Raw genomic sequence first — 19,586 nt, 5'->3', positions numbered from 1 at the left:
GGCTATTGTGTCAATTCTGTAGCTCTCCTATGTACAATACATCCTGGAGACATACACTAGTATTACTCTTGAGTGTTCTTAAATAAGGTAAATCCACATAAACTTTTCCAATGTAGAAAATTCAGTAATATATGTGACTTATTTAACATCTTTAGCTGTGAGTACTGTAAATTCAGAAATTATTGTGTGCATTTATTATTGCGATTTTGTCATTTTAGACTTAAATGCGATTTTAATTTTTACGATTTTGAGAACAATCCGGTTAAATTCATATAAAAATATTTAAAAATGCAGGTTTAAATTATTGTGTTTACAACTCAGTCGCATTTTTCGCAATAATAAATACCTCGCATTAATTTCTGAATTTACAGTAATTATGGCAATCATATGTGAAAAGTATTTCACGGTAGCAGTAGTGATATTTAAAATCTCTGGCTAATGTCATATCTTATCTTATCTTTTATTAATTTCTATATCATTCTAATCTCCTTTTTTCCTTTCTGCCATTGACAACTACTTTAATGAATTTGAAAAAAAAATTCTCAAGGTAGATTAATCGTCATAAAGCGGTTCAATGAATAGTTGTGAAGTGCTAGGAAAATGTGTGCAATAATTACTAATGATCAGAAATATATTATCACACAGTTATTGCACAAGCATTTTAAAGCTTGAAAGCAGTTATAATTCACTGTACTATTTCAATAAATTTCCCTTTTCTTTCTTTTGACAATGACCCGTTCTGCCAAAAAAATATAATTTGAATATAATTGGCTGTAAACTGCAGAGGATATTGTTAAGAATGGAAAACATTTTGTTTTAGATTCTCTGAATATTGACAGCTATTTTTGTTCAAGCAAGCTAGACTTACTGTGCCTGGTGGCTCTTCGTCAGAAAATTCATCGTCCTCCATAGCAATAATGTCTTGCTGGGCTTTACCACTACCTCCTAAAGAACCAGCTTGAGTGCATTCCTGCAAAAAAATATTCATGTCACATGTTAAATTGTAATTTCTTAAAACAGTATAAATTAATATTGCAGTGTTATTTTTAAAATATCTAAAAGTGAGTAATCTAAACACCTTAATATTTTGTGATGTAATAGTCAAAACCAATCAAATGACTTTTTTTATTTATCCCGTCTATTGACAATTATAATATAGAAGTCTTGCTGATGTTGTGATCTATCCATATTCATAGCTAGTCTAGATATTTTTTCTGACCAAACTTTTTTCAATATTCATTTCAATCGAACTGTAAAATGTCTATGTTACAATCAAAAGGGTAGGGAATATTGCAATATTGATGCAAATTTTAAAGTATTGATAGATATATTGATATTTCAATTTTTAAACACTGTCAGATTTTTTTTTTTAAATTTGCAATTTAATGGAATTGACAAGAATGGAAAGAGAAACTTCAAGGCAGTGGCTAAATAGCAAATTCAAGTGTGTAATACATTGAACCTATCTAACTGTCTTCCAGGACATCCACTATTAACTGTTGTGAATTAAACCTAAGGTTGTTTGCAAGTAATACTTACACCTTTGAGTTTAATTATCTGAAAATCATGAGTTGATAAACATACTGACTCTTACTTGATTATAGAAAGAAAGAATTGGAGTAACAGCATTTCAAAAAAGTGTAGGAATCAACCTAGATATATTTAAACACATGTTGACCGGCTTATCTTTGAAAAACCTGCGATGATCTCCAAATGTTTGTTTTAGTGACCTTTAGTTGTTTGGCTGATGTCTACTAAATATATGGTATATTTAAGCTACTTACATCATAACCTGAATCTTTAGTGGTACCAGATGAAACCGAATCGTTGTCTTCACTTTGGATAGTTAAGTTTCGTGCGTGAATCGGTGTGGGAGATGAACTTGGACTAATTGTAGGAGATTCTGAAGTATTACCGCCGTCTAAAATTGTTGTAGGCTGAAACAAAACAATAAATGAGTCACTCACATTATAAACTTTCAAAGCAGGATATAATTAAAGAATTCTTTGGAGAAAAATTCAGTAAAACTTGGTGCCTTCCATTACATTCTCAAAAATTTCTCTGGGCTGTGGAATTGAAATCTAGACACACTGTACTAATTCATTGTTTGAAAAATAATTTAACATGAAAATTTGTTTCTAAATTCTGTGAATTTAGTACTTGTATTCTCTTAATACTATAAAAGTAATAGTATTGAATAAGAAAAACATATAACTTTGCAATTTTATCTTTCACTTGTAGTGCTCCATGAAAATAGTTTTTTTTATTTAATAATGTTAACTTTCTCATGTTTGCTTTAGAATACAAATTTTCTTTTACCTCATTAACAATTTCAAAAAAGTCAATAACACACAATATGTTCTACATATTTTTAAATTAATGTTGAAAAAAATAGAAGTTCCTAAAAATACCTTTTTCTGTAAATTTAAGGTGGTAGACCTAGGTTAAGGGAAATAACTCTTAAAATCACCAGTACGTTTGTGTCAGACATTTTCATATATACTTTCTAAGCTTCTAGGATACACAGAATATTTTCAATCTGTTTCAGGTAAATGCTTAAAATACATTAATAAAACTTGACTATTACAAACGCATCACTGAATTAAAGAGTTATCTCCCTGGACCATGGTCTACCCCCTTAGGGCCATAATAAATAATAGGTTTGTTTGCCCAAACGCTACCTACCCAAAAAAAAGCTGCCTACTCAAATTCTTTTATTGTCCTGATTTGAAGAAGTTTTTTTTTAATCAAATAGGCATGAAGACTAATAAACATCTGATACTCCAATTTTTTTTTTCAAAAAAAAAAAAGAAAATGCCTACCTACCTACCCACTGTCTCAACCTTTGGGTAGGGTTTGGGCAAACCAAAATATTTTTAAGTGTGGCCTAAGTGTTACATAAAATTTATCTACTCAGCATCAACTTATTCTAATTTACCTGAAAATTAAAACCCAGTATAGCCTAGTTTAATGTTGATACAACAGTAATTTATAATTAAAATTGGGGATACAAGACTTTAAAATACTCTGATATCAATAAAAAAAAAGATAGGGTATATAACAATAAGTCAACAACAACCCCACAATAAAAAGACTTCATTGTGAAATAAGTTATTTAATATGTGTATAATCAATTCAACCGTAATGTTTTTTTACTGAAGTACTGTTGAATTAAAATTCTACTTGTTTTTTTGCTGAAATATATATGCATTTAGAATATTTGCCTATGATTTGACATTCAATTTACTAAAATAAATAATTTCAATACAGCCACTGACTAAGAGCATACTGATATCAACTTTATTTCTACTTACTGATTGAATACAGATAGAAATGTTATCAAATCCATAGAACGACAAAAGGCTTTTCCTTTCCCACCAAAAACAAGGAAATATAATAGCAGAAATGTGTGTGGTAGTATATTTTTATTTTGTACATCAAATACAAACAATGATATTTGTTGGATTTTTTAGCAATACAACAATCATTATAATAGACAGAAGATTTGACAGGGTTTTTTTCAACTTTTATAAATTGGGGGGGGGGATAACATTACCAATCACAATATTTACATCATTTATAAGTAACATTAACTTATCAAGTTTCTTTGGTTAAATAACTCTATCCAAGGGAGCATTCAGTGTCCTTAAATGTGAAATGCAGAAAGACAAATTGATTTGCAAGTCTTATGGACCAAATCTTATTTTAACTCTGTTTAACAGAGATATGAAACCTATAAGTCAGTCTTGCATTTAAAGTTAAATAACTTCATGTGAATATTTCAATAATAACAATTAACACTGTGCATGAACATAAAAAAACATTGTGACGTTAATTATAGAACATCTTCCAGTACCATCATTATGTCTTAAAACAATGCGAAAGTTAAGTTTTGAACCTCTTACAATGTAATTAATAGGTCTACTATCCCTTCTAACAGCATACCTCCTTTTGGATACAAAGGGAATCACATATCGCTACAGACAATCAGATATAGGTATGTTATTTATCATTCATGTAGCTCTGTATATTGGTACAAATACATGTACATATACATGTAATTATGTAATGGTTTAAATTTCAACAAAAGGTTAATTAAACATACGTCCTAATGATAAGCAAATCCTAATTCTTTTCAAAAAATTACACCTATAGCTTTGCAGTCCCAAGTTCCTCTGGAAAATAAAATATTCCAGGAAACTTGAAACTAATGAAAAATCTTCATTACACTAATTTGAACCATTCACTCAGACTTTTCCAGGAAAATGTGTGATCAATATAAAATCTTGTATGCAAAATAATATAAATACTATCATCAATATATAAATTCTTGCAGAGTAATCACACATATGAATATGTAAAATATAAATTTAATTTCAAATAAATATATCTTATTCTAAAATTATCATAAAACAAGAAGCTTAAAACCATCAAACTTTCTTGGTCCCATTCTATATATACAATTGTTTAGTCAAAGTCTTTTCTATACTCATGATATTATTCATGATATTCTTTTGTATGGAATTTTTTTAGAAGAAAATAATATGCTTCACGCTTATCAACACATAGCTTATCATTCATTGGTACATAGTATGTGAAAAAAGTTGCTTTTTAATGTCAAAAGTTCAATTTTGGAATCTTAATTGGGGATTCATCTACATACAGTTATGTAATTTTGAATTATTAATTAGCTTTTTTTTTACTGCTAATGCATTAAAATGCTTAAGAATATATATATGCTCATTTGTTTAAAATGCTTTCTACAAAATATTTCCTCATGCTTTTCAAAATTCAATAATTGATGAAATATGTTTCCAAATTAAAAGAAAAGCATCCTGCATTTGTTATGGCAACTAAACTCTCAAATAAACAGAAAATAACTCTCAAATAACAGAACATAACTCTTAAATAAACAGAAAATAACTCTCAAATTTCATGTTCCTCAAAATATCTCAATAAAGTCAAACAAAATATTTTTCAAAGAAACAAAACTGGTTTTAAGTCATGGTTAAATCTAGTTTGCTGTCAATGATGTATGCCGTGCAATTTAACAAGTGCGACAGATCCAGAATTCTTATATCTATTTAGCCGATACCCAGGAATTTGGACGTTTCAGAATCTAATGCATTCTGGGTAAAATTTTCTAAAGCTTACCCCAAAATGTTGAGATTGGTTTAAAACGTGATGAATATAGCAATTCAACCAATGATGTAACATTGTTTTCATTTTGGTGTACGAACAACTAGATTACCCATAGTCCTTTAGATTCTGAAAGGGGGGATTGGACAGGTTGTTCATCCCTTGATTAAAGATGGTTGTGTATAGAATAACGTACTCTTTGTGGGGTTCTTTTAAATCTGTTATGTTTGAATATCTTGACAGTAGTTATTTAATGAGAATATTACTAGTAGTTGTGAATATAGCTTCATAAACATAAGCATTCTACATGAACAACAGCAATTTGTTTGCATAGGCCAGTGAAGATAGTAGCACCACTAAAAAGTATCTTCAAAGAAGAGTTTAAGCCAAATAGATGTGAAAAACTAATTTTGAGGCCAGTAAGCTTGAAGGTTTCTTGTAACTATAATAGGAAAGCCATAGATCTTATGTCACAAGAAGAACTGACAAAGAGTACGACATTTTATATTTCATATTTGATTCCCTTTTTTCAGACAACACATTTCTAAGATGATTTTTGGTTGTTTTTCTACTTGAATTTTTTTCTGGTAATTTTTGTCTGCCAGGAAAAACAGTATTTCATGTACTGTAAATTCAGAAATTAATGTGTGCATTTATTAATGTAAAATCATTGACCTCTGTCAAAAATGCAAAACCTACTTAATGCAATTGTGAAAATTTTATGAAGGAGAATCTCTTTATAAATTATGAGTGCAATACTTTTTTTATTGCAAACCTTACACCCTTTGCTTTCTAGCATTTACAAAACTTAATAAAAATTTCATGGAAGTCAAATTTCAAATTTTAGTTATTGTGGGACTTTATTTATAGGATGTGCATGCAAAAGACAGTTGTGTGCAAGAGCATGGGTAGGATAGGTACTCCATAACCTCATTTTAAATTGTTAATACTCCATGTTAGGCCAGAATTTAAAATAATTCTACCATGGAGTAACTGAAGTATGATTCTTGTGAGTCTTAATCTTCATCTTTTAAAAATCATATCAATTCAATAAAACATCAAAAACAAAAATCACATTAACAAAATATCAGAGATCAACACAGATCATCTCTCATTGAATGCAAATATATTTTCAGAGTTGGTCTCAAACTAAAATTATGGCAAAAATAATATTTTAACTACTTTTTGGAAAGTTTATGCAGAAATTGACTAAAACATATACATGTATAGTGTTCATGGAACGGACTGGATCTGTCATGGAGTTAGTGCAGTAAACTAGTGAGCATGACAAGGGGGATTACCTCCGGGCTTATATCAGCTGATTTGATGCTATAGTGATGGCGTGGTAATTGTAGTTTGGCTCTGCGAGTGCCAGCATCTGACATTGATCTTGATACTCCAAGATTCGGCTTATTGTTAAAAGAAGCCGGTGTGGACCTTTGTTTAACATGAAGGGGTCCACTAGGTAGCTAAGGGAAAAACAATGTAAATTCAACAGGTTTTTTGAAAGACATTTAATCAGGATTAGACTATATCAAATGTACTTCATTGCTGTCATTAAAATAAGTACAATCTTAAACAGGATAAGTCCCTCGTGACTTTAAATATCATTTACAGTATCAATATATAAGACTCAGATCATAAAAGATCATAAAATGGAGGAAAGGGTAAAATAAACAGTTTGACATAAAAAAAAAAAATCTAATTTCATCCATTTCAATGATACATGTACATATATAAAAGATAAAAAATAAATCTTCATTTAATAAATAACATATTCAATTTTAAAAACAAAAAATCACTAATGGCAAATATATAAAGCATGTGAAAACCTAAAAACCATTAAATAAACATATTTTATCACTGAAAAAGGAATAAAATATTTTGGATATTTACCCATGAAGAGACTGGCTGCGGATCAAGCTGACCTAACTCTGGGGCCGAATCTGAATGCTGGACCTGAAACAACAAATTATTTCCATTGTTCAAAGTAAAATACAAATAAATATATATGCACTGTACGTGATTTTTCTTAAGTATCATTCTCCCCTTTTAAGCCTTATTAACTATTCATCCTCTGACTTTTCAATTCCAAATTTTGTGTCTTGTTTCTTTCTATCAATTGTTTTTTTTCTCATTCAAATTGTTTCTAATTTGTCATTTTGGGGACTATGTGGTATTAGTTTTGCTCATTGTTGATAGCCGTAGAGTGACTTATAATTGTAAATTTGGTCTCTGGTGGAGAGTTGTCTCACTGGCAATTTTACTACATCTTCTAATTCTTATTTAGACTTGCTCTTTTTCTAAAGCTTGAACATTTTAAATATATAAAATTACAACTGTGCTTTCTTTACCATATAAAAATATACTTTTGAAACTGAAGTGATTTATAAATTATGATTTTGGGAGTGAATGCTATAAGTCTGCAAAGTCTGCAAATAGAGTGGTATTCATCATGAAGTTTTAATCTACATGTCTTAAATTTTGCAATTTTGATCGAAAAAAGGTATAATTCCCCTATCGTCTTACATGACAAAAAAACGTTATAAGTGTTTTGAAATGTTGGCAGAAAAAGTATCATTGTCAACTTGAAAAGAGACAATACCAGAATATTTTTTGAAGTTTTCCTGATATTCCTAAGGTTTACAGGTAATGAACTGAAATCCTAAAACAATTGGAAGATAAAAATAGATTTAGTTTTTTAAACAGCAATAAAAGTTATTTGAATAGCTAAAATTGGTTAGGCTTCTCCACAATTTAGGATTTTGTTCGGTGGCAGCATGAACCCTGTAATTATAAAACCTCAATTCAACTATCAAAATACTTTAAAAAATATTAAACATTCAAATACTAATATGCCTTATCAATTTATTGTATATTTTGAAGCAAAGGTCAAACAGTAGTGGTTTGGTGGACATGCAACTTCTATATGTGGACATGGATATTTACATGGGAAAGGATTATTCAATCTCATGTTTCATCAATACCATATACTGTGGATTCATTTATTTTCGTGGATACCAATTTTCAAGGATTCAGAAAACTTGCATTTTCACAGATTCTTGATTTCGTGGTTTTACCAATGTAGGCATACATATGACATTAGAAATTCGTTAAACACTTAAATGTGTGGGTCACCTGTATCAAGGAAACCTACCAAAACTTTTTGTATCCAACGAATTATAATGAATCCACAGTAACTGTTTTATTCAACATCTTCCATTTTCTTTCAAATAGAAGCCATGCATTGTGTAAAGGTGGATGTATATGTATATATATTAGGGTACATGTGGCAGTGATCTGTTTTCAGCCACTGTTCAATGGGATTTTCAGCCATAAAAAAAATTATACTACATAGTGCTTAATTTTTGGTATAAACCAAAGCTTATTATTTTTCTACTTAATCATTCATTCGACATGATGAATTTCCATTAACACTATTCATAATATAATATATTCTCTATAACTACATCTCCAAAATAGAGGCAATGTTCTTCTTTGCCACTTATTTTTCTCCTGTATTCCATTAAAATTGAGAATGGAAATGGGGAATATGTCAAAGAGACAACAACCTGGCCAAAGAGCAGATAACAGCCAAAGGTCACCAATGGGTGAAATGCCATACTTTATACAGAATAGTGTCACTTAATTCCAGATGAATAAAAACTGGATTCAATCATTTTTAAATCCTTGATGTTAGAGATTAGGTAGATACACTAATGTTGATTTCCTCTCATTTTGGAAAGATTGTTTTCAGATTCATCTTTTTCTCTCATCCTCTGGGCTGATTGCCTTGAACTGCATCCTTTTTTTTCTTTTTTGAATCATGATACAGAGTAACCTGCCTTATCCAACACCTGAGTATAATTCCAACATCCAGCTTTAACAGACAAATTTCATGGTCCCAAAATATGCCTATCCTTGCAGATAAAACTTGAGTATTATAACACCCTGCTTAATCGGACATTTTTTTCTGATTCTCCAGTGTGTCAGAACACAGTTTACACTGTATTTAACCCCATCGTCTCCAAACTTCAACTGTTATAATGACCAATGCCTCTATTTTTGAGATTGTTTTAGTTTTATCTTTTTCTACCACAAATATAAGCACTATGTAGTATGAAGGGTATCTCACCATGCGAGTCATGCTCTCTATGAGAACGGACTTACATGGGACAGAGAAGTAACAGAAAGAGGAGTAAGAACCTTTAACTGCTCTTCTAATTTCTTGACAGTCTTTTCTTTGTCTACTATCTGTGATCCTAATTTGGCTGATGGATTTCTGTTATATTCTTTTTTAATTTGCTGTAAATAAAAAAGGAAAATTAGCACCTTGTCAGCCAGTATGAATAATATTTTTGATTTTCAAAATGAAACAAGTGAAACTAGTTACTGCTCAATAATAATACCCCCTCCCAAATACTTGATGGTAACAGGTTGTTGAGTGATGAATCTGAAATGCATCACATAGTAAAGCTGACTTATATAAACCTTGAAACCAAAGTTTGGAAATTCTTATAATATAGTTCCTGAGAAAAATTTGATGAAAATTTTCAACTTTGAATGTAATGTGTAAAACAATGCAAGTGTTCAGTAAACATGGTAAACAGAAAGTTAGTGAGTGATAAATCTGAAAATCCATCAAACGGTATAAGTGAATCATATAAACCCTAAAACCAAATTTCAGAAATCCTTATAATGTAGTTCCTCAGAAAAATGTGAAAAAAACAATCATGAGGCGGTCAGACGGACTGACAACCTATTTAAATTATGGTGGAGTAATGATTGGAAATAAACTGCTAATACTACCTGTAGATCTTCTAAAGCCAAGTCATAATATCTCTTTAACTCTGATAATTTAGATAAGGCTAATTCTTTGGATTTACGGTCCTGAAAAAAGAACAAAATATACCAATGAATAATATTTATAAAATTGTTTACATATAAATTCGCTCAAAATTTGTTAAACATAATCATCAACGATAGAAGTTTTTTTACTGTTTACTTGATAAATTACATTGTCAATGTCTCATTGTATTGCACAGATGGTTAGTGGTCCATGTAGCATGCCGTCAATATGAATCGTCACCAAAAAAAATAATATGTAAAACTTCCTTTCTTAATGGTTCACATTAATCTGTGCCTAGACTCATCTTGATAAATATAACTGCATATATAATGAACATGAGCTACCACAAAATAAAGCATAATTATATGACATGTAATATGTATTTTCATTATAATCAATTATCATTTTTTTTATTTCCATATGTTTACATATTTATTTATAGGTAAACAAATAAAACAGTACAAATAAATGTGATAAGAAATCATTTAAAAATTTATTTTATTTTGATCAGCACAACATCCACCATTTGTCCATGATGGTTAATGCAAGAGTCTACAGAAGTATTTGGCTATTTGTGTCATTGGATTGATGTCTCCAAACTTTGGTGTTTACACCACACCTCCTTTTATTCAAATCACAAAAAAAAAACTTTCTTTCATACAATATGAAAGCCATATAATAACATCATGTGACATGTATTTAACTCAATGAGAACCCATATTATGCAATGTATAATGAAAACCTACTGTAAATATTTAGAATCTGGAATGTATAATTTATATGTCCAAGTGAAAACATTAAAATTAGTACTCCACTTAAAAAAATAAGTCCATAGTAGATATGACCACAACATCTTATTACTTCTTTGTTACATCTTTCTACTTGAAATTATATGAAATAATGATACGGAATATATGAATTAATGTCTGCGAATATAAATAGAAAATAAAAGATGTCTTTTCTTTGACCAACCATACTATGACGTAGATAAATGTATAGGTCTGACGATAAATAATATCAAAACATGTATAAACCATGTCAGATTTCTACCGATTATTAATTAACAATGATATGAACATTTTGTTGTAATGTCTGATACCAACAACAGTAACTTTTTTACAGTATTTGCATAGATGTGTTAATCTGAATAGTCCCTTGCTTTCAGCAGCATAAAATCTCTTGACTTCATTTGTGGTTTATAGAATTGTACTGTTAGGTTGCTGTCTCATTGACAGATTTCTTTAATCTATTGTTTTAGATGATATATTTTAACATGATTAATTAGTTAATAGCTTTGTCATTAATAGGGCAATTGGTTTTTTTTTTTAATTATTTCACATATAGCTGATTATTTGCTAGTTGTTTTGCTCATTATTGAAGGTTGTTCAGTGACCTATAGTAGCTAACATCCACGTCATTTGTACCTTGAAAATTAGTCGTTTCATTGCAATCGTACCACACTCCTTATTTATATCAAATGTAAAAATCAAACAACAACTTAAGTTATCAGATACTAAATCAAGATTTTTGATATTTATAATTTCCTGTGAACAAGTAATTCAAGTTTATAAAGTTTCCAATTAGTAATGACAGATTCATATATTTATTCCTGTCAACAAAGAACTTAAGCTATCACAAGCGGCTGTCTCTGAATATCATTTTAGCTTATACTTTAAGCACCCAACTTTCCATTATTAAGCAGGAGCTCAACATTAGCTGTTGTTGTTATAGAGTTTACTGATTTTACATTATATATGTGGTTTTACTGTATTTAATACTATGAACATAAGCAAAAGCAACAATAAAATTTCATTTAGAAAATGTTAAAACTTGAAAGATTGGATTTATTAATAGAGAATTAACTGCTGACTTTGTTCTCTATAAGTTAATGTGTTTTATCAATCTAATTACAACTGAAATCAAGTGTCACATAATTCAATCATTCCGTTGAGTGTCAGAGAAAATCGGTCCAATCCATATTAAGATTTTCCAGGCATCCAGACTTAACTTCTAGTACATGTCATCTCAATATGAAGAGAGTATGTAAATGTATTAGACCACAAAGACCACAAACACATCAAAATGTCAATTCTTAGTACATGAATAATCAGATTCGGAATAAATTTGGATAACAGAAGAATAAGTGACGGTCCATTACATTTGTCCTTGGACAATGGTCATATAAGGTGATATAATCTATTAAAGTCAAGTCTTCAAGAAATACTTTCCCAAACTGACCATATATATCTTTGGAAAACAATTAGCAGTTTGACAATGTGATCTGAAAGGGTTTTAGACTACATTAACCAAAATGATGGATGTCATTTTAATGGAACTTGATAAGATCTTGAGAGATTTCAGCACTGTGTGCAAATTTGAAAGCAACAAGCCATACGAAAAACAGTAATGTAGAAAAATTTTCCACAAAACATAAAATATTTCTTTTTTAAATGTTTTATATCCTTCACAAAATCAATAACCAATTGCTAAAATTTTACCATTGAACTGGATAGTCGTTGCATTACTATATACCAACATCATTTTTCTATTCATATTTCTACATTTATGATTTACTACAACCATAATTATTGGCGTAAACATTCAGACTTTATTTTAACCAAAAATTGCTACTTAGTATATCTATGAGTGGTTTTTAATTCTGACATATGAAAGACACAGATAGTCATGTGATCATTATATTAACCAATAGAAAAGTGACTTCTATAAAGAAATGTAAAACTAAAAATTATAAGTTAAGAGTTGATACTGGTAAAGATTAAACATTAGAAAAACAATGAGCCAAAGGTAACTTGAGAAATTAGTCTTCATTAATTCGTACATGCAGTTCTGAAAGTTAAGTATGTCTTCTTCATGCAGGTCTGTATAATATAATGTAGAACTGTGAATAACTTGGAAATAAGTATTGCAGTGCTACAGTTTCAGATAACAATTGAATCTGACAAGAGAGACCTTACCAGAATTTGCCCTGTTAAATTCAAGAACTGTCAAAGTTTGTTTTATTTATGTCTTGCATCTAAAGGCAATACACCAGCAAAAATGAAGTGCACATATCATACATAATTTGTTTACGTATTTTGTGATAATACTGCAGGAATCTGTTCCATGTACTAATTTAAACCTATATACATGTTCATCTTTTTGGTGTATTGCCCCTAGACATCAAGTTTAAGACTGGTTGGAAGCAGGTTATCTTCTTACCTTGGGAAAAATCTGTGGGAATTTTAAAATTTTACACATTAAATACTATAAAAAATCACTAAAATTATTCATTAAAATTCAAGTTGAATCTTTATCTGCTTGTTTACTGTATAAAATATGAATATGCAATTACTCAACTTTATATAATGAAATTTAGATGAACCGAAGTAAATTATATTTGTTAGTTTTGTTGTAAGGTTTGAACTTTTCATTTTTCTGCTTTAGGAAGATGGAGAACACTAAATGGAGTGGAGTGCCTGAAAAAAATAACAACCTCCCCCTCCCTTTTCCCCCTCCATATTTTTGGCAAATACACTATAAATATATAATCAGGTGTAAAACAAGATTACTAATTTTATTTAAAACACCCTTACATGCTTAGTTTTCCAGTGGCATATACAAAATTAAATGAAATAAGTTCTATTTATTAGATGTTAGAAATGTAAGTTCACCATAAACTCTTCTTTTCATAAATTAACCATGTCATCACCTTATTGTCAAATTGTAAACTTTTAAAACTTGAGACACGATGCTGTCATAAAAATCAGCTTATCCTCAGTTGGAGTATTTTTATCTTATAAATCTAACAACATAAACAAAATCACTAATATATTTTTTATGTTGAAATTCAATCCATCTTTTGAATTGAAGTAAATTTCACAACCATGTAAACAGACTAGTTTTCAATAAAACAGGTTTATAAATATATTGTATAAATCTTTAAATGTCATATGCTAAACAGTTAAAAAGAAATTGACAGAAAAAAATCGTATTTAAATGAATCATAATTATCGTCCCTCAGGTTGTTGTGTATGTATATGTGTGTGTGTGTGTGTGCAACAATACATAAATTGTATTACATAACATGCACTACTAACTATTCGCTTTATATTATTAAAATAACAGCAGCACATTGCTTGAATTCAACAACCTTATTTTCTTGATTAAGTACATGATAACAGAACTAAAATAGATTTCATATGTTTTGTACTGGTAACAAGGCACACAATTACATGTTGATGAAGCACAGTACATTTCTATAGAGTGCATTTAGGTTTTGATTTATGTATGTATACCTATAAAACTGTGATAATACCATAAGAAACTGCTATAGTTAGTTCTTGTAAAAAAGGCATTTTGATGAAAATATTGGGTCAAATTTCATTATGGTCCATTCTATTATTGTTGTTATTGGGTAGAAAAGGGGCACAAAAATTCAACTGCCACTGGAATTTTCTTTTTCTTTTTCAAACCAGATATCTTGTTTTACAACTGCTCATCTTTAGACCCCTCCAGGATGTTAATATCATTGGCTCAAATATTTAATGCTCTTAAACATGCATCTACAACCGGTCATTTATCGACCCCTAACATGCAGAGTTTGTGGTATTTTCCTAACACATATATACAGGGGAACATCATTTTATAGACCCCTATACACTATCAATACAAGTGATAAAGGCTCATTAACATGCAGTGTGGGGTGTTTTTCAAACAAACACATAGATCAGGCTTAAAATCACATCTAAGTCTACTCTTCACAGGGTTTTTTTAAGATGTTTTCAAAAATCTGACCAAAGTATGCTTATTTTAACAGTTAGATTCAGAAGAACATAAACATGATATCTTGTTGTAACTTTGGTTATTTTTGTAATATTTTCTTGGTATTCAAATAAGGAAGAAAACAAAACAAAAATGTTCTTTCCGATTTCTATTTTCTGTTGCATCAATGATACATACATCAACAGGAAGTGGTGCTGTTACTCTCCGTGAGACACCTCCTGGTGGTTGATCACTAGCTTGTACTGCTCCCCCTCCTGTTGCTGGTTTATTTAGTAAGGTTAAGGCCACAAAAGAACCAGCTGAAAAAGAAGAATGAACCACTTAATCTCAACAATTTGGAAGCTTATCAAATCACTTTACAGCTAAAATTAGATTGTGACAGAGTATATTTAGATCTGTTTTATCTGTAATAAAAATCTGAAATAGAATTTACAGTATAATCTTTAGAAAGTACAAAATCCTTTGTATAACATGTTGAACTAGTAAATTGCATATATATATACATGTACATGCCATCACGAGAATTCATTAAGTTTTTGGATTTACCATTCAAAGAAATCCATGTTTGTTTGTTGGGGCCTTACACAATTTCTATACAAATGCCAAATTTTATGGCGATGTGATATACTGACAGAGAAAAATTAGGAAGCAGTAAACGCAATTGGTGTGGAAACTGACAATCTGTGTTACATACTGGTGAAAAAATGCACCCATTTGCAACAGACTTGAGTTAATCTCAAAAGACAAGTCATAGCATTGATAGGTTGGTATATAATAAAACAAATGTAGCAGTAGCCATTTCTTGTACATACTTCAACAAGTGCTTTAGTATTCTTCAACTTGCAATGAGATAGGAGCTTTTGCTTTGGGTTGAAGACATCTTTAACCTCAGACAAAGAACAGCAATAGAAATGTTGTACCTGTGTTTTGTTTTATTTCAAGTGGGTGTAGGGATTTTGCTTCATGAATTAGTGGAGTTATATCCTTTCTTTCCATTCAAAAGACCAGCCATTGCCTGATTTACTATCTACACCAAACAGACTTCATTGTCCCTCAAATCTATAAGAGGGACGAAAGATACCAGAGGGACAGTTAAACTCCTAAATCGAAAATAAACTGACAACGCCTGGCTAGAAATGAAAGAAGACAAACAGACAAACAATAGAATACATCTCACAACATAGAAAACTAAAGAATACTGTGGATTCATTTATTTTCGTGGGTATCAATTTTCGTGGACTGCTGAAAACTTTCATATTCGTGGATATCTAATTTCGTGGTTTTGCCAATCTCTGTATACAAAGCCTATTGAAAATATGATATTCGTGGAACATTTGAATTCGTGGTTCCCTTGTACCCAGGAAAACCACGAAAATTGGTATCCAACGAATAATAATGAATCCACAGTAAGCAACACGAACCCCACCAAAAACTAGGGGTGATCTCAGGTGCTCCAGAAAGGTAAGTCCCTGCCAGATGAAACAGGATGTTTTCCTCCAGAGATGCAGCCTCATGGTACCTAATTACCTTAATCCTGTTAAGAATTATTTTCTGTAAAGTTCAGTTTAATACTTTACTTACCCTGATCATATAGATTTTATCCAAAAAAGTGTATTTGGAAAATTTGACCAGGATGTCATGTGAACTTTCTAAGTTAATAGTACATATTACTCAAAGCTAATACAGATAATAGATCAGTTTATGGTTCAGACATTCCCTAAGCTCTGTGACCACATAAAAGATAAAGTCAACACATTAGACTAATCTTGTATTATTGATGGTTTCAGTGGTTTATGTTTCTTGTGTTAGATGTTCAACCAAATTTAAGATGCATATATTTAATACATGAATTCTTCTCAATATGAATTATGTTACAATAGCCTCGACACTGTCATAAAAAAAAAGGAAGATAGGGGGTCTATGTCGACAAGACAGCAACCCAATGACAAAACAATCAAAAGAAAACAAGAAGGCAATATACTGCCTTTATCTATTGAAACTAATTTTGTCCATTTTCATTATCACAATATTTAAAATCACAATTCATACCCTACAAAAGTTACCAACAAAATGATCTTTTGAGAAACCTGCCTTTGTATCTCAAAAATTCTGAACCATATCTGGTATATGTATACATATACATCAATGGGTATAACAAGTACACATGTAATCAACGTTATCATGTCTGAAGTATCATTACTGCTCTACATTGTTTGTACAGGAACAATGAGATACTATTGGAAAATATCCAGTGCTATACTGTATGAACTGGACTTCACTTCCAGGAAAAGTAGTTTTATCGCAACATAAAATATCTTGTCAACAATAATGATGACATCTGACTCTAGGAATTAATTAATGTCTCTTCTTAGAATTAGATTTCTAATACTGGTGATGTATTGCACTCAAGGATTCAAAGGAGTTTAACCCCTTCCTTGCAAAACTGTTATAACATGATAATTAAGTAAACAAAGTGAAGATACTGATGTGGTGTCCACCCCCATTTTGTGAAAATGACTTTTTAATGAATGGAACACAGCAAGCTGTATTCTAATGTTAGCTACAGCAATCTCACAAAATATATTATAGTACTACAGAGATCTTGATATCTACTTGACCTTAGGAATACTATAGTAAGGGTCTGAAAATTTGTAAAAATTGGTACTGTGCACTTGTTTTGTTTGCAATCATATGGCAAGAATTGATAATGATCAATGGAAATCCGATGGAAAGAAATGTAATGGTCAATGGAAATCCAATGGAAAGAAATGTAATGGTCAAGAAAATGGTCAATGGAAAGAAATGTAATGGTCAAGGCAATGGTCAATGGAAATCCAATGGAAAGAATTGGTGATGGTCAATGGAGAATCAAAACTTCACATCTGCATCTTTGCTGTTATAGATTGTTTTACATATTCTCATCCATCAACAGTGCAGCTCAATTTGACTTGAAAACAATTTACCTCATAGGAAGTATCACAATTACATAATCAGACAGTGGGTGCCATCTAATTCTTCTTTTATCTCAATAAAGTTTAAAGTCATTTATGTCTGACAGACATAGCAAAACAATTCTTTATTTTTAGAATAAAACTAAGTTAAAGTCATTAAGTAAAATTAGAACTTTTATTTTAGAAAGAGTGATATGATATTTTTAAACATTTCTGGTGAGATTTCAAAAATCTAATTCACATGAGTTGTTAGAAGTATAAAGAGCGATATATATACATATATATGAAACTGGGTTAACAAAAATTCAATTTATTATTTACACCATCAGTAACATGATGGTCTGAAATATTAAAGCTAGAACAGAATACTACTAGGCCCTTTCTAAAAGTAGTTGATCTGATACAAGCACACCAGTTGTGTGGGTACAAACCAACCTGTATCAGGGTTTTAGGAGCCTATGTAGCTAAAGTTAAAAACAACCAAACTGCATCACAAAAGCAATATTACATATATCAGGTTTATTATAGAAACAAGCCAATGATTTCAAAAGTAAGTAATTGAAACATTCCAGATACATGTACATTGTACATATACCACAGGATGTGTAAAACATCTGAAAACTTAGATATTTATTGTGGGTTTTTTTAAACAACATGTATGTTATACATAATCAGCAGGACTAAACATTTGCTAGGAGGCCCTTGGTCAGTTTTCTTAGTATGAAATTTTCAGAGAACCATTTGGAGTTTTCTTGGTCTGAAATTTTCAGAGAATCATATGAAGTTTTCTTAGTATGAAAATTTCAGAGAAGCTTTGGGAGTTTTCTTAGCATGAAATTTTGGGAGATAGCATTTGGAATTTTTCAGAATAACATTTGTCAATGTTTGTTGCAGCAAGAACATCAAACTATTAATTTCTCATAAAAGTTAAGATGCAATAACACTACCACAGGTTCAGCCAGTTTTCATGTGAATGGTTAAGGATGTGAAAGTCACCTGTAATTAGGTGTTGACCAAGGAAAATTTTATCAAGGCAAGGAAGAAACACAAGAATCATTACAAGTTAAACTTCAGCAAGTTCAGCTAGTTTTTATGTCAACTTGAAAGTCACCTGCAATTAGGTGTTCACACAAGGAAACAGTAACAATTTTAGGTGAGGAAGTAACTAACACAGGGATTAGTAAACACTGACTGAGAAGGACAAAATCTGGTATAAAGTGTGAAATCAATGTGATTTTCAACTACTGCATGTGTGTGCATTATAAACAGGCTAAGTTAGACAAGCTGTTACAGATAATATAAAAACCGGAGAGTAAATAAATCACTCAGTACAGGAATCAGTTTGGGTTTTCCCCATAATGGATTACATATACTTACATGGGCCATTAAAGATCAAAGTACAACAGAAGTTTGATAAATCATACAATACCATCCAATAAAATGATTGATTTTTAACTTACAGTCCATATCCAATATAGATGGTCTTTTCCTTTTAATTGGCCTAGTCCTTCTTAAACGAGGGATGTCAAAATTTTCGTTACTATTCATCATTTCGGTTAATATTTTTTTTCTTCTATTGTGATCACGAAACAGGAAACAAATTCCAAGTACCCACAAACTGAGTGAAAATATACAGTGTAATCATAATAAACATTTTGGCCTACAACAGTAGTTTAAGGAAAAGTAGTCCGTTATAGTTCATTGTGAAAACGGACACCATTGTCTGAACATTCCATCGAGAGCAAAACTAGGTCATTGTTAACAAGGAAGTTTATTTGACCTATAAAACAGAATGTTTTAATTTTGATAACATTGAACAGGTATAGGCCTAATCAATAATAAAGTAGTAACAAAACTCCAAGGTT

The 19,586-nt window shown here is 30.5% G+C and overlaps 1 protein-coding gene across 1 annotated transcript in view; it reads right to left on the bottom strand.

The window, feature by feature from the left end:
* LOC134721051 (uncharacterized) overlaps positions 1–19,586 on the bottom strand; it is a 111,988-nt gene that overhangs the window by 48,082 nt on the left and 44,320 nt on the right. Inside the window, exons 6-13 of the mRNA XM_063583753.1 lie at positions 14,948–15,069; positions 9,949–10,029; positions 9,310–9,444; positions 7,036–7,098; positions 6,441–6,608; positions 3,906–3,977; positions 1,785–1,937; positions 869–970 (exon numbers count right to left, since the gene is read on the bottom strand). Of these exons, the coding sequence (XP_063439823.1) occupies positions 869–970; positions 1,785–1,937; positions 3,906–3,977; positions 6,441–6,608; positions 7,036–7,098; positions 9,310–9,444; positions 9,949–10,029; positions 14,948–15,069 (896 nt within the window). The remainder of the gene's footprint in view (positions 1–868; positions 971–1,784; positions 1,938–3,905; positions 3,978–6,440; positions 6,609–7,035; positions 7,099–9,309; positions 9,445–9,948; positions 10,030–14,947; positions 15,070–19,586) is intronic.

The sequence above is a fragment of the Mytilus trossulus genome, chromosome 6, assembly GCF_036588685.1.
Source record: "Mytilus trossulus isolate FHL-02 chromosome 6, PNRI_Mtr1.1.1.hap1, whole genome shotgun sequence".
NCBI classification, from domain to species: Eukaryota; Metazoa; Mollusca; class Bivalvia; order Mytilida; family Mytilidae; genus Mytilus; species Mytilus trossulus.
Note: the sequence above shows the minus strand (reverse complement) of the source record. Positions and strands in the feature narration are given on the sequence as shown.